Here is a 27,146-nt window from a genome sequence, read left to right as displayed (position 1 = left end):
ATGCTGAGCGAAACAAGCCACAGACGGACGAGAGGCCAGACTGTAGGATTCTGTTTATATGGCGCATCCCAAGAGACAAACCCAGGGGGTGGATGTGGGGGGAGTGGGGGGTGCGAAGTGCATGGGACTTGGCTACCCGAGGCGGTGGCTGCACGACACTGAGAACATACACTTTTTAAGGTTTTTTTTTTAATGTTATTTTTGAGAGAGCACAAGCAGGGGAGGGGCAGAGAGAGAGAGGGAGACACAGAATCCGAAGCAGGCTCCAGGCTCTGAGCTGTCAGCACACAGCCCGATGCGGGGCTCGAACCCACAAACCGCAAGATCATGACCTGAGCCGAAGTGGGACACTCAACCGACTGAGCCACCCAGGCGCCCCAAAAACTTACACTTTTAAATCGTTCATTTAAGGTTATGCGAATTTCACCTCAATTAAGAAACCCCCGAACACTGAAGTACCCAGGAGACACCACCTCCGTGTGAGGGCTCCAAACAGGCCCATCCTTCCCTAGCCGCCTTTCTGCTGCTCCCCATCGTAGGTTCTTCTCCAGAAGAGCACTTTCCTCCACTTTTATCCACCCTGCTCTGGTCATTTGCCACGAGGGCTCACCCGCCTGGCTGGATCCTGTTTGGTAAGATTTTCTTGCTGAGCCGTTTTAGAAGGTAGGTAAAGAAACACGCATCTACTCCAATAGACCGTGAACGGATTCACCGAGGCGGCCAGGTGTTAATCAAAGGGAAGCTAGCATCCACACTGGCCCCGGGCTAAGCATCCTACACCCGCTGCCCGCTCCTGACAACAACGCCCAGCGTCAGGCAGTTAAAAATCACGCGTGTGGGTTCCGTGTTTACAAAAGGTAGAGCACGGACCCCGGCGAGGCGAGGCGAGGCGCGGGCGCGGTCAGAGCTGTACCGTGGCCCTGGCAGGTCTGGGCTCCGAGGGGCTTCCTGACTTGGTCTTCCGGTCGCGCTCCCGAGCGGCCACGAAGTTCAGCAAGTCGATGGCAGTGACGACCCCGAACACCGTCTGCCTCTTACTGGACTTGCCGTTGCTGTGGTCTGCGGAGGAACAAGACAGCAGGTGTAAAGGGGTCTCCGCGCGGAGCCCGTTAGAGGCGGCCACACCCCGGAGGCCCACGCGGGCCCAACGCCACGTGCGGTCTTCCGACACGAGACGCCTGGGCGAAGCTGGCTTCTCCGCCCCGCGTCTGCCCGGCTGGACGCCCCAGGTCTCACTAAGCAAGCAATCCGAGCGTCCCCCTGGGCGCCCGATGCTTGAGTTTGGCGAGAAGTTCCAACGTCTCCCACACCCGTGAACTACACCCCCGGCCTCTCTTCAAACCCCTGCCTTTCTCTCAGGCCTAAATGAACACCAGCCCCTTCCCACCACGCTGTGCAAAGCGCAGAGAGGGTTTTTGAGACGGTTAATTTTATGTGTCCACTTGACGAAGTCACGGGGTGCCCAGATATTTAGTCAGACATCACTCTGGGTGTCTTTGGGTGAGACGTGATATTTGAGCACAGGGAGGAGAGAGAGGATCCTCCCTAATGTGGTGGGCCTCACCTAATCAGCCAAAGGCCCGAAGAGAACAAAAAGGCTGACTCTCTGAGAGAACATCGTTCCTGTCTTTGGACTCAGACTGAAACACTGGCTCTTGGGTCCTGAGCCTGCCCCCTCACCCTGCAGGGGACCCACCGGCCTGGTCACCCGGTTGGTCAGCCAACTCCTTATACCACAGCTCTTTCCCCACGTCCACATATCCTGGTGACGCTTTCCCCCCGAGAACCGTGACGGACGCACACAGGGCCAGGCCCCCCCTTTCCCAGCACCACACCTATGGCTGGCTGTCCCTCGTGCCTTTGAGGGCAGAGGTCCCGGCGAGGGGAGGGGGGGGGGCAGGGACCCAGCTGGCGTGCTTGGAGAACCTCGGGAGAGGAAGAGGCACCGGGACGGACAGACGGCCGCACACCTCCGCAGGCGACGGCGGCCTCTAGCGGCCTCTCCAGTCTGCCCTGCAGACCCTCCAGGAGAAACCCATCCAGAGCCCGGCGTGCAGGCTTTCTGGAAAAAGGGCCATGGGGTCTCCACTACGACCGCTCGCCTCTGCCAACACCGCAGGAGGCAGCCGGGGGAAATGCTGCCAGGCGGACTCTGAACTTGGGACTCTGGCCTTTTTTTGGTAGAAGTTCAAACGTGAGTCAACAGCCTAGGAGGAAGAACCCTCCCACTCGAGCCTGGGGCCTGGACGCCCTCCTCCGCCCTCGGAGGCTCCGACTGTGACCACAGAGCCATTTCCGGTGGGGGGGGGGTTGTGTGGGGGGGCGTACATACCTGAGGGCCCCCCCACCACGCCCGTCAAGGCCAGGTCCCGCGCTGTGGAGCCAAGGACGGGACGGGCATTAGACTCGGGGCAGACCGGGCCCCAAGACCAGCCCCAGCCGGGAGGGTGGGCACTCTGGGCCCCTCCCGATCCTCCTCGCTTCTCCAGCCCTCGTCCCCGCCCAGGACCGGACGCATCCCCCGGCCTGTGGGGACCCGCCAAAGAGGCCCGGAAGGGGCTTTGTGCGTGGCAGTTCAAAAGCCCTGTGGCCTCTCTGGCAGGGCCCACGGAGGGCTCCCGCCGAGATCCACAGTCACAGGCTGGTGGGGGCTGGAGGTCAGCACCCCCAACCCGCACCCCCCCCAACCTCCCGACACCCTCTGAGGGATGAGGGCCTCATTGCCCCACGGAGCTCCCGGCCCAGCCCGGCCCACAGCAGGCCCACTCACACTGGATCTGCTCGTGGACCACCAGGGCGAAGTGGTCCATTTCCAGGATGTGCGACAGCTTGCCCAGCGGGTCCGTCAGCCGGATCTGGAAGAAAAAGTGCGGTCGGTCAGCGCTCCCAGGACAGTCCCGCCAGGCCTCAAGCTGGCGGAGCCTGAGGGCCACTGCCTGCCAGGCCTGACGGTGAAAGGAGCAAAGCAAAGGCTGGGCATCGCTCCAGAACATTCTCCTCTAGTCTTCTGCCGATTCAGAAACCGAATGCAAGACGCAGAGGGCGACACAGTGCACATAAGACGCTCAGATGAACCATGAGTCCTTGGAGAGACACAGGACAGAGCCGTTTAGAAAGGCTTCCCACAGTCTGACCCCAACTCTGACATTCTGGAAGAGGCAAAACTAATGAGAAGCTCAGGGAGGGGTGCCGGGGTGGCTGAGTCCGTTAAGCCTCCAACTTTGGCTTTCGGCTCAGGGCATGATCTCGCGGTGCATGAGTTCGAGCCCCGCGTCGGGATCTGTGCTGACAGCTCAGAGCCTGGAGCCTGCTTCGGATTCTGTGCCCCCCTCTCTCTCTGCCCCTCGCCCGCTCACACTATGTCTCTCTCAAAGGTAGACGTTAAAAAAAAAAAAACAAAACTCAGGGAGATACAGGGGGAGGGGGGTTTACACACAGTATTGGTCTGTGGGATACTGGAACAGATACATTTGCCACAACCCCCGGGCGCGTGGAACGCACAGACAGACCCCTATGAAAACTAGCACTTATCGGGCACCTGCCCCAACAAACACCAGTGCAAGACGTGGTGACGATGGCGAGCTGTGTGGAGAAGGCAGACGTGGGTGCTTGCCCCACACCGCCTGCTCAAGACAAACTGAGAACTTACAGTAAAAACGGGCCACCTTCTGAGGACCGAAACCCGTGCCTCACGAGAAGTGTGCTCCCACCAGGCGGGAAAGGGAGCGTGGGGGACACAAAATGGACGGAAGGCCCAGGAGGGAAAATCAGGATGGGGGCGCTGGAGGAGCGGTCATGATCGGAGACCCTGGCCCTTGTGCGGGAGCGAGGCTGGCCCCCGGTGGCCCCCCGGCCACCAGGCCTGTCGCCCCGCTCGGTCCGTGGCTCGCCGCCCGCCGACCCGGCGCCCAGGTGTTCCCTCGCCCCCAACATCGCCAACGCCCGGCTCGGACCTCCGCCGAGACCGGAGATGGGCTTCGGGCACACCCCCAACGCCCTCTTGGCTGACCGCCTGGAACCCGGAAGTCACGGTGACCACACGTCCAGAGGGAAGAGGTCTGCTGTCAGCAAGAGGCCTGAAGGGCTCCTGTCTTTGTATCCACATTCTTTGAGAAATCAGCGGAGGATGCTGTTCAATGAGTTCAGCCTCCCCGGCCCTCGGGGGGCTGCTACCCTCATGCGTAGCACTCCCCAAGAGCAGACCCCATCCCCGCACCGGGAACGCAGGTTTGCGGGAAACGCAGGTGATGCCTCTACAAGTTGAACTCACCCGAGGCCATACTTCCATTTGAAAGATCTTCCTAGTTTTAAATGACCCGCAGAGAGAGGTGAACACGGTGAGGTGAGGCATTCGGAGAATGGAGGGAGCCTAGCCCCCGGCCCCCTCTGGCATCTACACGGGCTGGGGCTCTACCGCGGGACCTCCTTCCCACCTGCTCACACCGCAAGGTTCTCAGGTTAGTTATGGATGGGGCATCAGCAGCCCAGCCGCAGGGGTCACCTGGTGTAAGCCACGGCACTCGGCCATCTCTTTACGCTCCCGGGAAAGTCTGACCCGGAGAGCCCTCTGTCCCCCACGGCCTCCACTGCCATCAGCTCCCCGGGAGGGGTCACAGGGGCTGGCTGACCCTCTCTGGGGACACAGTGAGGGGAGTGTTCATCAGACGCGAGCTGGACAAGCCCTGGTCAGCCACACCGGAACCTAGCCCGGCGCCCTTCCTATTTGGACTCTGGTACTGGGGGCGGTTCCGTGGGAAAAGACCAGCGCTCACGGCTCAGGAGACCAGGGGAAGAGCCTCTGGGGGTGGGCCCGGGGGGGGTCCAGCACGTCCACACCGGGCGCCAGTGCACGCTGAAGCGCTCACAGCAGCGCCGGTCCACGGAAGCCAGCTTCCGCCAAACGCTTTCCGTAGGCCACGCGCTGGATGTGGTCAGAAGGCCACGGGGGGTCACGAAGAATCAGGTGGTAAGGGAGCCACAGCGCACCCAGGTGGCCAGGCCCCCACGGGGCAGCAGGAAGGGCCAGCACCCGGCAGGGCGGCTGTGCCCAGATGTCGGGTCCCACCCAGGCTGTCTACTGCGGCCCCTGCGTTCTCAAGACAGGATCTGGAACGCGGAGGCTTGGAGCCCCTGCTGAAGGAAGACACCTGCCTCCACCCACACCCGCCCCTGGGAGCGCAGGGCAGAGGGGAGCAGGTGCACGGCGGCCCCCCACGCGGTGGGCTCCTCCGGCCCCGCCCGGCAGCTCAGCGGCGAGAACTGAAGTCCCTGCGCTGAGACCCAGAGGGGTCCCCGCCGAGGGCCTGGCTGCGCTCTGGGGGCGGAGGCGTGGCTGAAGGTGTGGCCTCTCAGGGAGGGAACAAGATACAGACTCGGGCGCCAGGCGGCGGCCACCGGCTCTGCCAGCTTGAAGACAGACCCACGGAGCGGAGCCCCCACCGGAGAGAAGGCTCCCCCGACCAGGCCAGCTCGTGGAAGGCCCCGGCGCGGGCCAGCGGCACTCGGGGCGGGAAGGGACCAGCGTGCACGACCCCGGGGGATGGGTCTCACCACACTACGCTGTGGGAAAGGCACACGAGTGGCACACGCTGTGTGCACGGGTCTGCAGAGCACATACCGCCTGCAGCGACGAGAGGGGCGTCGGCGGGGGCGGGGGAAGCCTTCCGGGTAAGGGATACGTGCGCTCATGACCATGGGGACAGCTTCACGGGTGCGTATTCACGTCAGAACCATCGAATGGGCCAGGTTGGACACGACCCCGTGTGGCAATTACGCCTCAGTAGAGGGAACAGCGGGAAGGGCGACCACGCTCGGCCCGGCTGGCCAGCCCCTCTCACGTGACACCGGGCTCAGTGACACCTCACGGAGCTTCCGCACAAGAAACACGCTCGTGCACTCGGTGCTCCCGGGTGTGACGGGGCCTGGGGCACAGAGGGTGAACGCATCGCGCGGGGGCAGTGGGGGCACCAGCTGCGGGAAGTGTCGAGGTTGGAGGAAGGACAGGGGACGAGGAGGAGGGGGTGACAGTCCAGGCCGGGCAGCGGCTCCCAGAGGGCCTAGCGGAAGGGGCCCTGCAGGGCCCGTGAGACAGGTGATGGCCGAAAGTGGAAGGAACACAGATTCCGGGGCCATGTCAGCTGCCTGGTGGGAAATTCCTCCCTGGCTCTAGACTCAGCCCCTCAAATACAACATGGCCAGCGGCCGCCTTCCCTCACCAAGTGCAGGACAAGCTGGTGGGGAGTCGGCGCCAGGGACCAGGGAGAGGGGACGCCCGACCGCACCACCTTGGGGCCTCTGCCCGGCCCATCGAGGGGCCGTGATCATGTAAGGACGCCCACGGGCCCCAACCAGCCCCGGCAACTCCCCAGAATGTTCTCAGCCTGCCGGACATTCTTAACGAACGTGCACAGAGAAGGCACAGGCCCAGTGTTGCGAAACGACCGTGCTGGTGGGCGCCCGGCTTGGCTGAGACGGCCTCGGGATGCTGACCCCCAGGTGAGCCCCCACCAGCGAGGGCCGCCTGCAGAGCAGGGGCAAACCCTTGGGTTTATGGGCTTGGGTGCAGCGGGGGCCCCGGCACCCTCTCACGGGGAGCACTGAGCCCCGCCTTCGAGGGCAGGCCTGGGTCTCGAGCGAAACAGAGCTCGTACCTGTTTGAACTGCTTATAGAGGACTTTTCGAACTTGGTCTGACGGCTGAACCTTCCCAGCGAGCAGGGACGACAGCATGTTCCCCAGGGTCACCATCCCCAGGATCGCCCTGGGAAACGGGTCAGGGGTCAGTGCGGGCACCTCTCTTCCCTCCCAAGGACAGAACACGCCCACAGCCACCCTCTGCTCAGGCTGTGCTCCGTGGCCAGACATGGAATCTCTCTGAGAATTCAACCAGGAAGTGCGGTGCCTATGCGTGGGTATGGCAGTGACTGATGCCCAGCCCTGGGGGCTGCCTGTCCAGTGCGGGGACACCACAAACCAGTGAGTCTCGGGCACCTCCATTCTGACCAGCATCATGGGGGAACCGTCCCAGGTGGTGGGCTCGGTTCTAGGATTGGGACGGTCTCGGGAGACTGCTGGCTGGCCACGGCCTTCCAGTGCTGGCCACGAGCCACGGCACGGCCGGTCCTCTCCCGCCGCCCCCCACGCCCGTGCCCAGAGTGCAGGGACGCCGCAGGAGGGGCCCTTGGGCCGTAAGAGCTTGCGTGGCGGGTGCGCATGGACAAGTCGTCTGACGGGCCAACCGCTGCCCCGCCCTGTCCGGGAGCTTGGGGCCCTGCGGCTCCGGGCAGAGCCCCGGGTTGGGGTGGCTGACACTGACCCTGATTCGTCGACCACGGGCACCTGGTCGAAGCCCTTCTCGCGGAGGATCTCGATGGTGTGCTCGCAGGTGACCGTGGGCAGCACCGTCAGCGGGGCCGACAGGCTCAGCTCCTGAACTCGCAGGTGCCACCACCTGGGGGGAGGGCGCCGGGCCGGCCGCGAACCGGGAGTGGGGAGGGGAGGACAAGTACACTCACTGCAAGGCTCAGCGCAGAGGGATGACGGCCAGCCGGGTGCGGGACGGAGCACAGGGGCCTGGACTTGGGAGCACGGTCTCCGCTCAGAGACACCCTTACCACGGCTTTGTCACGGTGAAGTCCTCCTCCTTCAGGAAGCCCTTCTGCATCATCCATTTGTCACTCAGGAACTTGGACCTGCGGGCATCAAGAAACCGCTGGGGCCCGGTCGGTCCTGAGAGAGCCCAGCACCACTCGCGGGACACCGTGGCTCCAGCCGAGACCCCGAGCGGCCGGCGGGGACTGCAGGGTGAGGCCGGGGAGCCGGGCCTTGGGAGACCCCAGCAGGGAGTGCCGTGGGGGCACCTGGTCGACCCGCGAGCCTGGCCCGCATCGGCGGGGGTGCAGAGCACAGCGTCTGTCCCGGAGCCCAAGCCGGCAAGCCCGCTCCTGGCTCCGGGGCGGCCTCCCGGCCGAGGAACAGAGGGCGCGCCTCGCTCCCAGGGGCTGAGGACACTGGCCCCGGCTCGGGGCTGCCTGCCTGGGACCCGGCCCAACCTGCCACCCGGTGACCAAGACACGCGGGAGGACACGCTCGGTCCTTCGCATGACCGGTTCCGTCTACCGCTCACAGCTACCCCATCTCTCTGCCCCCCAACACCCGCCCCGTCTCCCTCCCGTTCACCCCACCTCCCCGCATACCCCCACCCTGTCCCCCGCCCCCCACCGGCCCTGTCTTTCCCCCCTCCCCCACCCCATCTCTCTCCCCACCACACCACCCTCTCTACCCCCTGCGGACCTGCCCTCTCACCTGCACCCCTGCTCCGTGTCTCCCTCACCCACCCGCCGCGTCTCCCACGGACCCGCCCTGCTTCTCACACCCTCCAGCGTGCACACGCTCACATGCCCACACAGCAGGCCCGTCGAGCTCACGGGGAGACGGGCAGCCCAGCTCAGGGCAACTCGGCGGTGGGAACCCTTGTGAACCCCCGCGCCCCTGGGAAGCCAACTCGGGGCACCCCCAGCACCCAGGCTATGGAGGGAATCGTGAGGGTTTGGCGGGCGGGGGCCAGGGGGGTCCTCAGCTCCCCGTCCCCCAGAAGCCTGCTGCGGAGCAACCTGGCGCACAGGCAGAGCCGGAGGCCCAGGGGCCACCGGCTGGACCTATGGCCCTCGGAGCTGGGCCACAACACACACGAACGCCCAGTGCCATCGGGCCGGAAGGGGCCGTGGGGGCCACCGGCCAGACACTTCCCGGCAGGTCCTGAAGGGCCGTCTGAGCCCAGCCAGGGATCTCCTCAGTCAGAGGGTGGAGGCCGCAAGGGGGCGAGTGGGGGAGGGCAGCTCACAGGAGACGCGTGGGAGGGGCGACGGGGGCAGGAGGGGCTGAAGTGGGCAAGGAACCCCCTCCAGGGGGCGCTCTGCCAGACGCACCGGCCGCCCTGAAGGTGCGCGGACTCATAAGCGTGTCTAGAGGACCCCAAGACAGGCTGAGACACAATGGGGAGCCCGACGGGGAGCCCGGGGGCCAGGCAGGTGCAGGCAGAGCTCACAGGGGTCCCGCGGACCCCCACCCTCCCGCCTCCTTGCTGTCTGATCTCCGGGGAGGCCGGGCAGCGAGAGCCCCCGGGGCGTGTGGGGCTCAGAAGGACAGAGAGACGCGGGCGGGGGACTCGGAAGGACAGAGACAGAGCCGCGGGCGGGGGAGGGCGCGTCTTACATGTAGTTGCGCACCGAGTCCGGCAGAATCACCACGCAGCGCTGGCCCTCCTGCAGCTCCTGGGCGGCCTTCACGGCCACCGACATGGCGCTGCCGGCACTGCCACCTGCGGGGCGGGGGGGGGGCGTGAGCACCTGCGTGTGAGCCTGGGGGGAGCCTGGGGAGCCACCGGCAGGGCCTGGCTCTGGGGGGAGGACCCCGCTTCTCGCTGCACCCGCACCACTCTGGCAGCACGGAGCTCCATGTCCGCCCAGGCTTGGTCGCTAAACCCTCCCCGAGGAAGCACAGACACCCCACAGCGAGCCGCGTGTCCTCTCGGCCCGTCAGTCCCTGGGGGCCTAAATCCAGCGCTTCCCTCGGGGGCCTTGGGGCTCCGAGCGGAGACAGCCGGTGGGGAGCGTGGTCCCACCTCCTCCTGACCCTGGAGGCCCGTGTCGCACATGCCCCCCAGCCTCTCCAGGGCATTCCCGGCACCCTGTGCCAGCGCCAGACCCCAGGTGAGGGCTGGGCTTGACTGAAAACAAGCGTCCACAGGGCGCCTGGGTGGCTCAGTCGGTTAAGCGTGTCTGACTTTGGCTCAGGTCACGATCTCGAGGTCCGTGAGTTCGAGCCCCATGTCGGGCTGTGTGCTGACAGTTCGGGGCCTGGAGCCTGCTTCGGATTCTGTGTTTCCCTCTCTCTCTGCCCCTCCCCTGCTCATGCTCTGTCTAGCCCTCAAAAATAAAAATGAACATCAAAGAAGAAAACAAAAAAAACCAAGAGCCCTAAAAGCTTTGGCCTCACCCCCAAACCACTGACGGCATCGCCGGGACGCCTCTCAAGGTGGGGCCGGCAGGAGGCAGACGCCCACTCGTACCGGGACCCCACTGCCCACTTCGCCGGGAGCGCAGAGATGGCGGCTGTTTTCTTCTTCTGTTGAGCTACTGGGGGGTTGCTACGTCCCCAGGCCCCTCACAGCTCACACTCCTTCCCCTCTCGGATCTGCGGGCCACGCCTGTCCTCAGCGAGACAAAGCCTAAGGACCCCAGGGGCCCAGGAACACAGACCCAGAGCTCCAGCCATGTTCCGGAAGGGCACCTCTGCTGTGAGCATGACGGCCCTGCCGAGGGACAGACGGACGGACGGCACCTGACAGGCGCGGCCCGCGGCTTCAGAACGAGGGTGTCTTTTACACGTGGCCTGGAGGGGGGCAGGGGGCAAGTGCACCCAGAGCCCGCCCGGCACTCACCGCACAGCAGCCCCTCCTGTGCAATCAGCATCCGGGCGAAGGCAAAGGCCTCCTCATCGTTGCTCTTGAACCACTTGTCCACCACCTGCAGACAGGACCCACACGGAAAGCTCCGGAGGGGCCCGGGCCCTTCCGTGGTGGGGGTGTGGCCACAGCCCGCGCCTGCAACCTCACAGGTGCGCCAGAGGCCATGACCCTCATCGCAACGTGGCCCGGCCCCACATCTGCGACTGGATTCTCAGGGCTAAAACCCTAGAACTTTCTACCTCTCCTGGTCCAACACATTCTGCCCCTGGCATCGAAACTGTCCGCCAGCCCCCGCCGCACAGCTCTGTCCCCACAGGTCCACCCTAGACAACCCCCCCCCCCACCGACAGAATTACCCTCTAGGGTCCCGAAAGAGAGCCCTGTCCGGCTGGGGTCCTTATCGTTCACTTTGCTTCCCTGCCCTCACCACCCGCGCCCTCTCCCTCTGCCGGGGCCGGGCCCGTGCCCACGGCCGTCTCAGCGTCTCCGCCCACCAGGGCCCTGGCACACACTCGATACGGTGCCATATGTCACCTACCCTTGACGGCGAGGCCACGCTTCGCCCGCCTGCTCACGCAGCCCCCACTATTCCGCGGCCCCTCCGTTGGAAAACAGGCCAAGGGCGTTCGTACCCAGAGGGCTGGAACCGTGCCTGGGAGTGCCCTGGCCCTGCCTACCGTCCGGTCCAGCACCGTGGGGATGAAGTCGTAGCCGATCCCTTCCACCTCGTAGACCGTCTGCTCCGACTGGTTCAGCTCCTCGGGCTCTGCGAGGATGGAACCCTCGGGATCCACCCCGATGATCTAGAGGGGGCGGCATGAGGACCCGAGTTGGGCGACAGTCTCATCTGGCCGTGCCTGGCTTTTTATGGGGGTGGCCAATCCCACCCCTAGCAAGCACCCGGTGAAGACCTGCCCTGGGGTGTGGCCGTGTCCCCAGGCCTCGGGCCCCAAGTGCTGGGGACATTACAAGGTACACATTCACCCGGGGTACTCCGAGGGGACGGCATGTGGCCGGGGGGGACAAGGTAGCTTCCCAGGGGAGAACCAGGTGAGCAGGGCGCCCCAGGAAAGCCCTGACTGCCCCTGTGGGGGCAGCCAGAGCCTTTGGGGATGGATGGCAGAGAAATGGCCGGAAGGAGAAAAGTGCTCAGGACCCCCAGTTGGAAGTTTCTACAAGCCCCTCGCCGGGTCCATGCTTAACTCCAAATCTAGATGTCCCCTCCCCTCCGCCAAGCACAGCACATGTGGGACGTGACCCTAAGAGCTTAGAGCTTCTGGAACGATCCTTGGAGGCCATCCAAGTCGACTGTCCCAACCCCCAGAGCATCGGGGCACCTAGGTCATGGGTCGCTCCCAAGAAGAGGCAGACACACAAGGTACAAGACAAGCTGTAAGCAGAAATGTCAGGACGGGGAACTTGCAGCTCTAAAGCAGAGGCCACCCTGGGGACCCAGGGCCCAGAAGCTCGATGGTCCCGCCTCCGACCGCAGATGGGGCCGCAGGTGAGAGAGGCGTGCACGTCCGGGCCCACCCGCCTCCGACACCCGTCTGCAGCCCCTGGCTCACTCACTTTGCACCCTGGGCATTTCTCCTTCAGCTTCCTGGCGACGCCCGTGATGGTGCCACCCGTGCCCGCCGAAGCCACCAGCATGTCCAACTTCCCTGATGGGAGAAGCTGTGTCAGGGGGCCACCCTCCGGCCACAGCTCAGCCGGCTCGCCACGCTCGGCAGTAAGTAAAGACGCAACCAAAACGCAGGCCGGTTCTCAAGAAGTTCAGAGAGAAGCTGTTGTCACATTTCGACAGCCTCTCGTGACAGTTCTAGAGCTTTAAAGAAGCATCGGCAGCCACAGCGAGCCAGTGGGCTCTGCTTAGTCTTTGCTGGATGACACGTGGCCACCGCAGCCCCCATCTGGTGCGAAGCCGTGAAGGGCGTCTGGACGCACTGCCAGGACCCGCCGCGCGGTGGCTGCCGCGGGGACGGGGCCCGGGGAGGCCCTTTGTCGTGCCCGTCTTACACTGTCAGGCTTCAGGTAGGACTAAGTGAACTGAATTATAAAGGAAATAAATAAATCCCTCAGGCTCGGCCCGAAAGTCACTGGGCTCTCCGCCTGGCGCGTGGCCGGCCCAGGCATCCTGCAGACAAGTTGGTGCGGAGACCCGTGCCGAGGCAGAGGGCTGTTTTTGCCAAAGGAGAGAATTCTCACACGTAAAACCCGGGTGAGCACACCCTTGGACCCTTGCCGCCTGGCTCCTAGGCCTGGAACGAGGTCGCGTGTGGGCCGGTGCCAGCACCAGGTTCCAAGCGGCGAGGCCCATCGCCCGGCAACTTCTCCCTGAAACCTCTTCGGGAAACACCCCCTCCCCCCCACGGGCTTGGCTCTCAACGTGTGCAAAGGCTCCAGGGACGCTCATGTCCGCACGGGAAGTAAACTGACCCCCGGCACCACCATCCGGCTCGGGAGACGAGAAAACCCAAGTGTTGGATCCAGCGCTCGGACCGGGGCCTGATGCCGAGGGCTTTCGACGGCATGGAGCCCAGGGAGGGCTCCAGCACCAACCAGCCTGCCACGCTCTCGCTCCCCGCACGCAGGAGCTCCCACGGGTCTGGAAGGACCTACTGCCGGGCGCACGAGCAGAGCCGCGCGATACGTTTGGTGTTCCGGGCGACGCATAGGCGAAGTCCGAAAAGGGACACCCCTCTGGGGACATGCGCTGGAAAGCACTTCGCGGAGAGGGGACACTTGGGCTGGGTTCTGAAGGACGGACAGGAGTTTACCGAGGAGAGGTAAGTGACCCGTACGCTCCCAGGCAAGCAGGGATAGATGCCGTGGAGGCGGACAGAGGGGCGGGCCCGAAGACTCACCGTCACACTGCTGCAGGATCTCCTCGGCGGTGGTGTCGTAGTGAGCGAGGGGGTTGCTGGCGTTGCGGTACTGTGTGGAGAGACGGCGGAGGGGCCGAGTGGGCTCAGGAACGCCGAACGGGCAACAGCCCCGGGGCGTCAGGCCGACAGCTCGGGGCGAGCCGGAGCGGATCCCGGCAGATCGAGCCAGCGGCCAGCGGCACGGGCGGTTTTAGGAAGCTCGACCAGCACAAGACGTTGACTCGAGCCCTCCAGGAGGTGCGGTTTCTGAACTCACCCAGAGGGGAGACGGGTGAGGCCGAGAGCCCCGGGGAAAAGGTTTTCGTGCGTTTTACACCTGTACAACAGCTTCCGGGTGCACCGCCAAAGCCGTGCCGGCCCAGGCGCTGAGCGCAGCCCTCCAGAGCCGGCCCGGGAGGCGGGGGGGCCAAAGGCTCGGCGGACCTGGCCGCCACCTGCCGGAGCGCCGGGCAGGCCGGGAGAGGCCGGCGACCGCGCGCCAGCCGCCTCTGCAGCCCCCGACCCCGACGGACGCCCCCCGGGGCGCCCCGATGTGGGTCCACACCCCCGAGCGCACGCTCGCCCCCAGACCCCGGCCTCACCTGGTCCAGGATGTGAGAGTTGGGGATCTCGTTCCGTAGCCTCCAGGCCACCCCCACGTGGGACTCCGGGGAGTCAAATCTGGCCGTGGTGGGCGTCCTCACAATCTCGGCCCCCAGGGCCCGCAACACATCCACCTATGGAGGAGCACGGAGGCCCGCGTCTACCCCCGGGCCCGGTGCACGGGGCCGGGCCCCTCGGGACCACCCCTGCCCCCACCTTCTCCGTGCTCATCTTCTCCGGCATCACGATGACGCAGCGGTAACCCTTCACGGCGGCAGCCAGGGCCAGCCCGATCCCTGGGGACAGTGCACGGGGTGAGAGGGGGCCACGGCGCCCCACAGACCCCGCTCTGGGTGCCCACAGCCGGGAAGGCCCAGGGAGAGGGCACTCAGATACCACAAAGGCCCGAGGTCACCCCCTTCTGTCTCGGATGAGGGAGTCGGGGCAGAGGACGCCCGAGGTAGAAACGCAAAGGGGACGTGCCCCCTGAGAAGCGACGCAGGCGGGAAAACGTGGAACCCGGCGCCCCCGGCTTCCCCTGGGCACCGCCCTCCAGATGCACGCATTACGTGCTGCCCAAGCGAGTCGAGGGAGGAGGCCGGCCGGACAGGCCAGGGGACCCGCCCGGCCCGGCCCGGGACCCACCTGTGTTCCCGGACGTCGGCTCAATGATGGTGTCCCCGGGCTTCAGGGTCCCGGCCCGCTCGGCGTCCTCAATCATGCGCAGGCTGATACGGTCCTTCACGCTCCCGCCGGCGTTGAAGAACTCACACTTGGCCACTGGGAGCCAAGGACGAATCAGGACAGGAGGAGGCTCCCCCCACCGCCCCCTGGCTGATCCCCACGACCTCCTATTATGCGACGCGCCCAGCACGTGGGGACCGTAAACCACCCCCCTCCGTTCTCGCCCCCACCTGCGCCCGGAGCAGCGTGCTCGCCCATCGGGAAACTCCCCCCCGCCCAGCCACCCGCCGTCCAGCCCGAGTGGCAACCCCGAGCGAAGGAGAGAAGTGAGGAGCCCCCCGCTGGGTGGGTGGGCCAGGAAAAGCCCCCCTTGGGGCTAGCCGGACACGCAGCAGGGGGCCGGTGTGAGGCAGGGCGGCCCGCCCCGTCCAACTGGGGCCTGCCCAGCGCTCCACGCCTGCCTCCCATCAGCCTGCTCACCGGGAGAGGCCCTCGCCCAGCGACACGGGGCTCTGCGTGCGGGTGGCCCCCCTGCTCACCGAGGACAAGGCCGGACATGCTCCCCCGATTCCCACGCCTCATAACGGACGGTCTATCCCCACAGAACCAGCTGAACACAGAGACACGGCTTCCTGGCCAGCCCACGGCCGAGACCCCGCATCACAAAGACGGACCCCGTTGTGACGTCTCCTCCTCCTCAGGTCTGGGGAGGGTCAAGCTCCTTCCTGGTTGGGTCCTGCCTTCCACGTTGGCCCAGAACACGCTCCCCGGGTCTCCACACTCTGTCTCCTCATTCGGGCCCTGACCAGAGCGGCCGGCTGTGCCCCGCCACCCCGGCACGTCCCCCTACCGTGCCTTCTTTCTGCTATTACCCGATGGGGTCCCGGACATTCATTAGCCGGCTCACTGCCTGGCCCCTCTTGCCCCCCAGAGGGCCCCAGGGGTCTATGCCCACAACCCTAGGCCCACCGAGCTGCTGCTGGGGCAGGCGCGGGACAGAGGGAGGCGGCCAGGTACTCACAGAGCTCGCACTTGAGGCCAAACTTCTTTCCGATCTTATTGATTCTCACCATGGGGGTGTCCCCGATCTTCTTCAGGATGTCTGGCAAGATTTGGGGGGATTTGGTCCTGAAACAGGGAAGTCCACGATCACTCAGACTTGGCACACCAGCACGCTGTTTTACATAAACCAAGAAACAAATCCAAGAACTGGCTTGGGTGAGGGATCCGAGGGGAATTTACACAAACCTACACGCAGGGTAAAAGGCCACAGGCACATTCCTGCTCACGTGTGCACACGTGACACGTGAGGACACCGGTGGGTGAGCCGATGGCAGAAACCCCGTCTGTGGTGTAGCTAACGGTGAGCCCCATCAAGGTCGTTTCCTGGGCAACAGGGGGCGGGGTCAGAGGGCAGCTTGGGGAAGGGACACGAGACCCCTCTGTATTATTTCTGCAACTTTTTATGTTAAATTATTTCCAAGTACAGGGGCGCCTGGGTGGCTCAGTCAGTTAAGCGTCCGACTTGGGCTCAGGTCATGATCTCACGGTTCGTGGGTTCGAGCCCCGCGTCGGGCTCTGTGCTGACAGCTCGGAGCCTGGAGCCTGCTTCAGATTCTGTGTCTCCCTCTCTCTCTGCCCTACCCTGCTTGCTCTCTCTCTCTCTCTCAAAAACAAGTGAATGTTAAAAAAAAATTACTTCCAAGTACGGAAGCTAGAGTAGACAACATGACTTCAACAGCTCCTGCCTGGTGCATCCGTTCAGAAAGTCTTTTCTGCGGACCTTCACTTCCTTCCATCTCTCGGCACCCGACCCCTGGGATTCCTTGTCCTTCTTTTTTCCTTGATGAAAAAAGGAAAAAAGCTTTTCCTTGATGAAAAAAGCTCCTCCAGAGCTGAGCCCCCTCAGGCTGCCTGGCTGTCCACCAGGGATGGACAGTGGCCACAAGGGGTGCACCGGCCACCGGGCATCACTCAGAAAATGTCAGGCGCGGGTGACTGAAGCACCCTACTCGAAACAAAACAAAGACCTTGGGGAGTCACCGGTGCCCCTGGGGTCAAGGTCACCATGAACTCCCAGGTGGACGTCCAGGCTCAGTGTGGGATTCCTCATCACCGACCGGCTGTCTCCCTTCGCATTCTAGCGACTGGCTTCCTCTCCCCGTTCTCCCACCTGGTGACAGGTGACAGTCGGGTGTGGACAGCCCGATGGTGTGCCAGCCACGACATAGGCGGTTCCCTCCTCACCCTCAGGGCCCGATGCCAACTGCATACCTTCTTCCTGTCCGTGCCAAGTACGTGCTCACCAAACACCCGCCCGGGGATGTGCAGCACAGACCTGGGTTTAGCTTCCTACGCCCTCGGATTTCTAATTTACATTCCGTGGTTCCCGAACTTTAGCGAGCCCTCTGCTCCAGGAACCCGGCAAGACCAGATTCCTGGCCTCAGGCCCAGCGCACCCAGCTCCCCAGGGGGGCCGGAGGCTGCGGTCCACCCTGGGGGCCCAAACAGGCCTCCGCTGGAACAAGCTGGAATCCAGCCTCCAACAGCAGCCTTCCAAGGAGCGGAAGGGACGCCCCCAGCCAGGCCGGGGCAGCTCACAGCAGGCAGGGCGAAGGGAGAGCTTGGCGGGGGGCAAAAGCCACCAGAGAAGCTTGTCTGAGGTGATCAAGGCGGGAGCTGGGGAGAGAATTTACCAGGGTGGGGGGTGGGGGGGAGGGGCGGGGGGTGGGGAGCAACCCCACAGCATCTTACAGTAAACCTCACCCCCTCCCCGCCACTCCCACCCTGGCCCTCCTTCTAAGCCCTCCCACATCCGAACCATTTCAAATCCCCTTTCCCAGCTCTCCCTGCGCTGGCCCAGGGCACCTATCCGGATGCTGGGCCGAGGCACCCTGTCCTCGTCTCATCACACCTGTGCCATCGGCACCAGGCTCCCTGAACACCACGAGGCCGCCTCGGTCTTGCGTCCTCCCGGCAGGTGAGCCCCAACACCCGCACGACTGTGTGCCTCGACCGAACCAGCTGTGGAGGGGACGGCGACCCCTTAAGGGTTTTCAGGCGGTCACGAGGCCAGCAGGGGAGCGGCAGGGGTGACGCTGCTTTACAACCCGGTTCAAATGGCATCCTTTCTGCCCAGGCCTCCCGCGTGACAGGCTCAGGGGCCCGCAGGAACCTGGTCCCTCGCGGCTGCCCCAGCCTCACACAGGCCTTTCGCCCGCTGCTCGGCTGGGTTTTGGCAGCGAGGGCCCGTCGCCTCCTGAGCTCTCGGTGCTCAGACACATTTAATGCTTGGGGATTCTGGATTTGTAAGTTTTTCATTTCTACCAGCCCCAGTGAGGCCTGCACCTCCCTACCGCCCCTGAGTTCTGATTTTAAATCCCATAATCAGGGGTGTCTGGGTGGCTCAGCCGGTTAAGCGTCCGACTCTTGATTGCGGCTCAGGGCATGATCTCGTGGTTTGTGGGATCGAGCCCTGCGTCGGACTCCAGGCTGACAGCAAGAAGCCTGCTTGGGATTCTCTCCGTCCCTCTCTCTCTCTGCCCCTTTCTCCCTCTCCCCAGCTTGTGCACATGCTCTCTCTCCTAAAATAATAATAATAATAATAATAATAATAATAATAATAATAATAATAATAATAAAATCATAAACCGGCACTCACAAGACAGTGTGGTGATGAGGGGAGTCAGTGACCGGTCTGCCCAGCTGCCAGGAACACTTGCTTGGGGCATCGGGACGGATCCACAGGCGCTCCTTGGCTTCCTTGTCCCCCGGAGGTCCCTTCTCCAGGCTCCCTTTCCCTAGGTGTGCCCCTGAGAGGTGGGGGCACCCTGCGGACCCCGTTTCTGCTTGGGGTGTCTCGGAAGGCATGCTGGGATCTGGCAAAGGGAGGGGGAGAGACTTGGTTCAGGCCATTTCTAAACACCTGCCGAGGACTCTGCTTTGCTGCTGGGGACCTGGGCAATCCTGCTCACAGGGTCCCTCTGCAGGGGCAGGGCAGGGGGCGGGGCGTCCACACATTCAAACAGCACAAGGACAAGCACAAAAATGTCGGGGCCAGCTGCTGTGGCCACGGTGTGGCGGTTCCTCGAAAGGTTAAACAGAACCACCACGGGAGCCAGCATGGTGCTCCTAGGCATATATCCAAAGAGCTGGAGACATCTGTGCACCACGTTCACAGCCACACGACTCACAAGAGGCAAAACGTGGAAACACACCAGACATCTGTCACAGACGCAGGATACACAAAACGTGGCACAGCCATACGACGGAATATTACTTGGCCATAAAAAAGTAATAAAGTTTTCAAATTTTCTCAATACGTGAGCATGTACAAAAAAAAAAGTTCCCACGCAGAGGCGATGGGTATGTTGTTTACCTGACAGTGGGGAATCTTTGCACAACGTAGACGTGAAATGAAAACAGCAAGTTGTAAAAAGGGCTTCTGTTGTGAGTATCACACATAAGGACAACTCCATTAAAAACAAAAACAAAAACGGGGCCCCTGGGTGGCTCAGTCGGCTAAGCGTCCGACTTGGGCTCAGGTCACGATCTCGTGGTCCGTGGGTTCGAGCCCCGCGTCGGGCTCTGGGCTGACGGCTCGGAGCCTGGAGCCTGCTTGCGATTCTGTGTCTCCCTCTCTCTCTGCCCCTCCCCTGCTCATGCTCTGTCTCTATTTCTCAATAATAAATAAACGTTAAAATTTTTTTTTATATAAAAATTTTTTCTGACAAATACAACACAGTATTGTAAATGGATTTTCTCTCCCTTACGATTTTCCTAACACACTTTTCTCCAGCTTATTGTGAAAGTACAGCATAAATGCATGCTGTATACAAAACAAGTGTTAACTGGCCATTTACGTTATCAGTAAGGCTTCCGGGCAATAGTGAGCTATTAAATTTGGGGGGAGTCAAAAGTGACATATGGATTTTTGACTGCGTGGGGTCGGCACCCCTAACCCCCACACTGCTCGAGGGTCGACTATATATATGGCTTTTGTTACCTCAAAGTTGTTTTGGAAAGACTACGTTTATATGATGGATATCAGAAATGGAGAGAATGATGTATTTATCCTAAAAAAAGAAAAGGAATGATGTTTTGATACACGCTACGAGGTGAGGGGGCCTCGGACACATTGCGCTTTGTGAACAAACCACACGAAGGGAAAACCCTGTACGGCTGCACCTGCGGGAAAGAGGAGCCTACGATCTGCAGATTCACAGAGGAAACTCACCAGGTAGGACAGAGGTTATGAGGCGTCGCTGGTGAACGGGGAGGAGTTTTGGTTTGACCTGATGAACGTTTTGCATACAGATCCTGGTGATGGTTGCACAACCTGTGAATGTACTTAATGCTACGGAATTGTGCCCTTGTGAGTGTGTAGAACCATAAAGGGGACGTCACAAAAACTCTCATGAATTTAAGCACCTCGGTGGCTCAGTGGGTTACGTATCCGACTTGGGCTCAGGTCATGATCACGCAGTTTGTGAGTTCGAGCCTCGGGCTCCGTGCTGACAATGTGGAGCCTGCTTGGGATTCTCTCTCTCTCTCTCTCTCTCTGCCCCTCCCCTGCTTGTGCTCACTCTCACTCTCAAAATAAATGAACTTAAAAATTAAACAGTTTAAAAAAATAAATAAAAATCACACATAACCTTAAAACAGATAAGACAAGTTGACGGAAGGAAGGACAGACGGACGGACGGGGACCGGCTCAATCAGAGGCGAGGCCTCACTGGGCTGGACGCCTGCCTCGCCCCTTTGGGGTGACAACCAACAGGCTCCACCCTCATCTTCGGGAAGACTGGGACTGAACTCAGCCTGTCTTCTGCCCCCTTCTCCCACCTCCACAGCGACCAGGACGACAGAGCCCGGCTCCAACACGGCCACCCCTCCACAGACTGACGACCGACAAGTGCCCACAAGAGACGGTACAACTCCACAAACGAGGCATACCCTCCAAGGAATCCCGGAAGAGCTCAAGGGGGTTAGGGGAAACCGAGGGAACATGAGTTCAGCAGGGACTTCAGCTAACAGCTGCATTCACTAACGGTAACAAAGACCTACTAATGCAACAGGCTCGGCTACTCAGGGAAAGTGTTAGGAAGCAGGCATATGGAACTCGTCTTCCCAATTTTTCCTAAAACTAAAACAGTTCTTAAAAAAAAAAGGGGGGGGGGTGCTCTGGGGCACCTGGGTGGCTCAGTCAGTTGAGCGTCTGACTGATTTCGGTCTAGGTCATAATCCCAGGGTCGTGGGGTTGAGCCCACAGAGATCGGGCTCTGTGCTGAGCCTGCTTAAGATTCTCTCTCTGTCCCTCTCCCTGCCTGCACTCTCAAGAGAAGAAAGAACAAAAGAAAAAAATCTCTGGAATCCTGCGGGTCTGGGAAGTCCCTCCCGGAAGGTCACGGTAGGGGAGGTGATGTGGCTCAGGATGGCCCACAGCCCCTCTGGGAAGCAGGCGGACCCCAGATCGCAGCCACAGGCCTCCTGTGCTCCCCAAGACCTTCGTGAGGCAGTTTTGCTGTGAAAAGGTGAGTGGCCGAGCAGACTGGGCTGAAGGTGTAAAGGGCTCCTCACATGGAGGTTGTAAATCCAGAGTTTCGGGGCGTTCCCTTGCTGACCTTCTCCTCCAGGGCACGCAGAACCAGGCTGGTTATCAGCAAAGGCAGAGGCAGCCCCAGCTGGGTCCATTTCCCCCAGTGCAGGTGGCCCGACGCAGCCCAGTGCCCAGCGGCTGGCCACATTCGCCCAGGCCGGAGCCTGCGAACAGGGAGTTAGAAACCTGGGGACACTCGGCAAGTCACATCCTTTGGAAATTCACCAGGCCGGTGGGGCTGGCCCCTTTCCAGAGAAGCCAGCCTCCCAGCTGTCCTGCCCAACGGCCTTAGGGCGGTGGTTCTTTCAAGCCTTGGGATCACCGGCTTCTTTTGGAAGCTTCAAGTCTTCCCTGAGGCCACTCGAGGATGCCCCCCCCCCCCCCCTTAAGGAGACCAGCACCTTTTCCCGCTCAGGCGGTAATTCTTCCACCGTGCAAGAACCGCCCCCCCCTGCCCGGGTCACAGACCCTCCCCCCCATCGGAGGGAGGCAGCCCCGCAGCGCTCTGGCCGGGCAGGCACGCCGCCCGCCGCAGGACCGGCCAGAATCGCTAACCGTTCGCGGAAGCGGCCTCTAAGGACGCGGGCAGCCCCGCGCCTCCTTCTCTGCGACTTGCCTAGCCTGGCATAGCCTCCGGCGAGGTAAGGAGCCGCTGGGTACAAAGATCGAAGCCGACCGAGTCTCCGCGGACCCCAAAAGCCCTGGGCCAGGCGCTCGCTTGGCAACCGGTCCGAACCCGCGGGTTCCCACTCGCGAGACGCAGCTCGCGCCCCGCGGGCCAAGCACGTGCGTCCCGGGGAGGCGGGCTCACCTGGCGCCGCCCTGCCGGTTCCCGCTCCACCTGAAACCCCGTCTTAAAGCGCAAGACCCTCCTGGGGTCACGACGCCCCCAAGGGCATCGTGCACCCTGCAGACACACGCACCAGCTGGCCCCAGTGTGGGGGGCGGGGATGGTCAGGGTCAAGGGTGCGAATGGTAGTAAACTCCTGTTTTAAAGTGTGAGTTTTCAGCTGGCCTATCGAGATTCTACAGTAGATTTGGAGGCCGGCCTGGAGGTGCAGTTCGGGACAAACACCCCCAAGTAATCCTGGCGAAGCTGAAACTTTTGCGTTCCCGCCCCTCCACCGCCCCCCCCGCCCCCCCCCCCAGCTCAACCATCCGCCTCCCCTAGGGTCCGGGGAAGTGGGGGTCGCCGGGCATCCGAGTATGTGCCCAGGGCACGACCCCCGTGTGCTCTGCGCCCCTCCCCCCACGGGAACCCACCTCACGTGCCGTCCGCGCAACTACATGAATATTTACTCCCATCTCAGATAGTTGACGGAAAAGAGCAGTTTGCGAAACAGCCGTTTCCCCTCCAAAATACATCGAAAAATCAACGATCGCACCCCGGCTCCCGCCCCCCCGCCCCCTCCGCTCCACAGCCGCGGGGGGTGCGGGGGGAGGCCCGGGGCCACGTGGGCGCTGAATCCCCGGCCTCAAAACCTGGACGCGCGGGGGGCGCGGGACGCCGGCCCTGCTCCGCCGCGCGCAGGTGCAGATGATGCAACTCCGGCGGAGGGGTGGGTGCGACCCGGGGCCCGCCGGAGGCGGTCGACCACAGCCCGACCCCGCCGCCCAGGGGTGGGGCGGTTCCCGGCCCGGCGGGCGCTCACCTGGACGGAGACGCGGGAAAGAGCGGCGGGCTGCGCGCGTGCGGGCGCCGCGACCTGCGACCCCGACAGCTGCTACTCGGAGCCGCAACCCCGGAGCGGCGGGGCCTGCGGGACCCGGCGGCCGACAGTGCGCGCAGGCGATTGGCCGAGAGGCGGGGGCGGGGGCCGGCGCCCGGCCAATCCCGAGTGCCGCCCGCCGCCGCGCTTGTCCCCGCCCCCATCCCACCCGTCCCCACCTCCGTGCTCGCTGCCCTGGCGCGGGCTGGGGACGCCCTCCTCCCGCGCTGCCCCTCCCCCACTCCACTCTCCACCCTCCACCCTTCACCCTCCACCCTCCACCCCCCACCCCCGCGCTAGCTGTCTTGGCTTGGGCTGGGGACCCCGGACCTCCCGCGCTGCCCCTCCCCCACCCTCCACCCTCCACCCTCCACCCTCCACCCTCCACCCTCCACCCCCGCGCTAGCTGTCTTGGCTTGGGCTGGGGACTCCGGACCTCCCGCGCTGCCCCTCCCCCACCCTCCACCCTCCACCCCCCACCCCCGCGCTAGCTGCCCGGCGCGCGCGGGCTGGGGACCCCGGACCTGCCGCGCTGCCCCTCCCTCATCCCACCCAACTCCACCCCCCACCCCGCCCCCCACCCCCCACCCCGCCCCCCACCCCCACCCCGCGCTAGCTGCCCGGCGCGCGCGGGCTGGGGACCCCGGACCTGCCGCGCTGCCCCTCCCTCATCCCACCCAACTCCACCCCCCACCCCCACCCCGCGCTAGCTGTCCCGGCGTGGCGTGCGCGGGCTGGGGACCCCGCACCTCCCGTGCTGCCCGCCCTCCATCCTCCCCACCCCCACCTCCACTCACCGCCCAACTCCTCGCTCACTGCCTGGCTTCAGGTCAGGGCCTCCACCCTCTCCCCCCCCCCCCCCCCCGCCCCCGCCCGCACCCCGCACTCCCCCACCCCCACTCCCCACCCAACTCCGTCCAACTCCCCGGCCTCAGGTCTGGGTTCCCGTGTCCCCCAACTCCTGGCCCCCACTGCCCTACCGCGGGCCCGGGACCAGCTCCCACTCCCCTTTGATGCATCCGCTGGCCCTCTGCCCTCCTCTCCCCCTGCGCCCCAAGGACCCCCCACCAGGATCGCGGACTCCAGGGGTGCGGACGCTCTGTGCTTGATGTCCCGATTCTGTTTTACTTGGTTAACTGCTAGCCCTGCGGGAGTGTAGTGAATATTTGTTGATGACTTGTACAGTGTGCCCGCTGGAGCGGGGAAGGGCTTGTAGGACCGTGAGGATGACCCTCCACAAACGTCCCACCTGCCAACCTTCCCCCACCCCCACCCCCACGCCAGCCCTGGTCCCCACTGCCTCAGGTCAGGGGACCCAGCATGCACCCAGTACCCTGGCTCTGGGTTCCCCACGGCGGGGTTTCCCGGGATTTACTTCCTGTCCCCCATTGTGCAGGTGCCCCCTAGACCCAGTGCTCACCTTCCCACACCCCCTCTGCGGAGCCTGGCCACAGCTCCCACAAGACTGGGAAAGAACCAGGGCTCGCCTGAGACCTGACTCTCGGCCAGAAGTCACAAAAGCCGCTTAGAAACACAGGTGTTGCACAGGCCACTCCCCCCACTCCCCAAATCCAGGAGCTGGAGGCTGCTGGCCAGCAGGGCACCCTGGGGCCACCGGGAGGGCCACAGTCATCAGTATTTCAAACTTGCGTGCTCCTGGCTTTTAAAGAGCCTAGAGGACCCTGGGGCAGACCCTTGTGCTTCTCCCCGCCTGTAGTGACTGTGACTGACAGGTCACAACCGTGTTACCAGGTGTGGACAGATGTGGAACCATCAGTGGCTCTGCCCAGCACCTTGCGGGTTCGCTTCATCCAGCAATGATTTGGCCATCCCCGGCCACAGGCGGGCCTTTGTGCCAGGCTCTGGAAAAAACCGGAAACTCCAATAGGGCCTCTGTCCCTGGAGCGTTTCTATTCTAGGGGAGGGGGCTCAACGAGACATCATTTTGTGATAGGATTTCCACTAGTGAGAACAAATATGAAGACAGATAAAGACGGGAACAGGAGCTAGCATTAGGTCAGGGGGTCGAGTCTCTCTGGACAGGTGACATTTGACCTGAGGAGCCACATCTTATTCTCAAGGAGGAATGTTCTGGGATGAAAACCACCACTGCAAATGCCTGGGGCAGGAACAAGTCAGGGGTGAGAAAAACTGGAGGAAAGGGCAGTGGCCAGAGCAAGGGACAGCAGTGGCCAGAGGGTGGAAGGGGAGGTGGAGTCCCAGGGCTTGCAGGCCGGCCAGGATGGAACTTCCTGCTGGAACTTCCTGCCTCGTGCTGCAGGGCCCTCGGAAGGTTTCAAACTAGGGAGTTTTTGATCATGCTCTGAATTATTTTATCTTGGCATAATTTCTGACTGTCATAAAAGTGCCAAGAAGAATTCCCAGATACTCGCCCAGATTTCCAAACATTAAACTTTTACTAATGCCTGCAATCTGTAACTATGATCTTATTTGGAAATAGGCTCTCTGAGTATATAACCAACTTAAGAGGTTGTACTGGATAAGGAGAAGGGGCCGTGCTAAATCCAATATGACCCGTGTCCTTGTAAGAAGAGAGAAATTTGGGCACATTCACAGACAGAAGGCTCTGTGAAGACAGAGGCAGAGATTAAAGTCATTCTGGCACAAGATGAGGGACCGCGCAGCTCCCAGGAGCTGAAGGCCGCAGGAAGGACCCTCCCCCAGAGCCTGCAGAGAGAGCGTGGGCTTTCGGGCACCTTGATTTCAGACTTCTAGCCTCCAGGAGTGAGAGACAAGAAATTTGTGTTGTTTTAAGCCATCTGAGTTTGTGGTAATTTGCTATGAGGTCCAAGTACTAAAAATTTTGGGGGGTGGGCGCCTGGGTGGCTCAGTCGGTTGAGCGTCCGACTTCAGCTCAGGTCATGATCTTGCATTTCGTGGGTTCGAGCCCTGCGACGGGCTCTGTGCTGACAGATTGGAGCCTGGAGCCTGCTTTGGATTCTATGTCTCCCTCTCTCTGCCCCTTCCCTGCTCGTTCTCTCTCTTTCTCTCTCTCAAAGAATAAATATTAAAAAGAGTTAATTAAAATTTTTTTTTAATTTTGACATAATTTTAGACTGTCAGAAAAGTGGCAAGAATATTCCCAGACGCCCTTCATTCAGATTTTCAAAATTTTAACTTTTTAAAAAAAAATTTATTTTTAAATAATCTCTATACCCAACATGGGGCTTGAACTCACGACCCCAAGATTAAGCGTCGGAAGAGTCTGACTTGATTTTGGCTCAGGTCATGATCTCATGGTTCGTGAGGTGAAGCCCTACATCGGGCTCTGCGCTGACGGCAGGGGGTCTGCTTGGGATTCTCTCTCTTCCTCTCTCTCTGCCCCTCCCCCGCCAATAAATAAACTTAAAAAAAAAAAAAAAAAAAAAAAAAGAGTTGCCCGCTCTACCAACTGAGCCAGTCGGGTGCCCCCAAATATTCAACTTTTATTGTATTTTCTTCATACTTATGTCTCTGTCCCTGTCTGTCTATAATATGAATCTAAGTCTGTACCACTTATCCACCATCTAACTGTCTGGTTTTTCTGAATGGTTAAGATTAAGCTGCAGACAGTTTCCCGTTACCCCTGGCGACTTCAGTGTCTATTTCTGAAAAACAAAGAACTGTTTTCCATAACCATAGGACAACTGCCAAAATCAAGACGTGAAGCTAAAACTGCTTTAAAAAAATTGTCTTTTTAGAATGCTGAGTGTTTTTTTTAAATGTTTATTTTTGAGAGAGAGAGAGGGGCGGGGGGGGGGGGGGGACAGAGGATCGGAAGCAGGCTCTGTGCTGATAGCAGTAAGCCCGAGGTGGGGCCTGAACTCACGAACCACAAGATCATGACCTGAGCCGAATTTGGATGCTCAACCGACGACTGAACCACCCAGGCACCCCTAAAAAAATTAAGTCTTTAAAAAACAACCAAACCAACCAACCAAACAAAAACCACAAAACAAAAACCAAAAAAAAACTTACCATTGATACAAATCCATGACCTAATCAGCAGACCTCACTCAGTTTGCCTGTCACAGCAAAATCCCGGACCTCGCCGCACCCAGTGGCCGTGCCCTAGAGCCATTTGTTGGACTGAGACGTGGGTGTCTTTGAAGTGTGCAGGCCAGACGTTTTATAGAACGTCCCTGGTTCGTGAGACGTTGTTTCCTCAGGATTGGCCCCAGTGGGGGTTGGGGGGGGGGTGCCTCCTGCTGGAAGGCG

General features: G+C 62.0%; 1 protein-coding gene across 8 annotated transcripts; it reads right to left on the bottom strand.

Annotated features, from left to right (window-relative positions):
- Positions 1–312: 312 nt before the first annotated feature.
- CBS (cystathionine beta-synthase) lies at positions 313–26,931 on the bottom strand. 8 transcript variants are annotated; one of them, XM_042955958.1, is made up of 17 exons: positions 18,283–18,499; positions 15,643–15,749; positions 14,583–14,717; positions 14,154–14,233; positions 13,937–14,071; positions 13,335–13,404; positions 12,040–12,131; positions 11,145–11,270; positions 10,441–10,525; positions 9,213–9,318; positions 7,613–7,690; positions 7,315–7,449; positions 6,651–6,759; positions 2,771–2,855; positions 2,333–2,374; positions 871–1,059; positions 313–625 (listed from the first exon to the last, which is right to left on the bottom strand). In XM_042955958.1, the coding sequence occupies exons 1-16, from the start codon at positions 18,489–18,491 to the stop codon at positions 902–904; spliced, it is 1,752 nt and encodes a 583-aa protein (XP_042811892.1). In that variant the 5' UTR covers positions 18,492–18,499; the 3' UTR covers positions 313–625; positions 871–901. The 8 variants fall into 8 exon arrangements, with proteins under 8 accessions (XP_042811892.1, XP_042811900.1, XP_042811896.1 ...); XM_042955966.1 differs by lacking the exon at positions 313–625 and adding an exon at positions 26,907–26,931 and having other exon boundaries at positions 683–1,059; XM_042955962.1 differs by lacking the exon at positions 313–625 and adding an exon at positions 22,872–22,991 and having other exon boundaries at positions 683–1,059.
- Between the last annotated feature and the right edge of the window lie 215 nt (positions 26,932–27,146).

Source organism: Panthera leo, chromosome C2, assembly GCF_018350215.1.
Source record: "Panthera leo isolate Ple1 chromosome C2, P.leo_Ple1_pat1.1, whole genome shotgun sequence".
Lineage (NCBI taxonomy): Eukaryota > Metazoa > Chordata > Mammalia > Carnivora > Felidae > Panthera > Panthera leo.
This window is presented reverse-complemented; position numbering and strand designations above follow the sequence as displayed.

Coding starts and splice junctions, on each gene's coding strand:
- CBS (XM_042955959.1), bottom strand. CDS start 19,933: ATGCAAAACGTTCATCAGGTCAAACCAAAACTCCTCCCCGTTCACCAG. Junction 14,072..14,153: donor AGAAGATGAGCACGGAGAAG/GTGGGGGCAGGG, acceptor GCTCCTCCATAG/GTGGATGTGTTGCGGGCCCT. Junction 2,856..6,650: donor TCTATAAGCAGTTCAAACAG/GTACGAGCTCTG, acceptor TTTTTCTTCCAG/ATCCGGCTGACGGACCCGCT.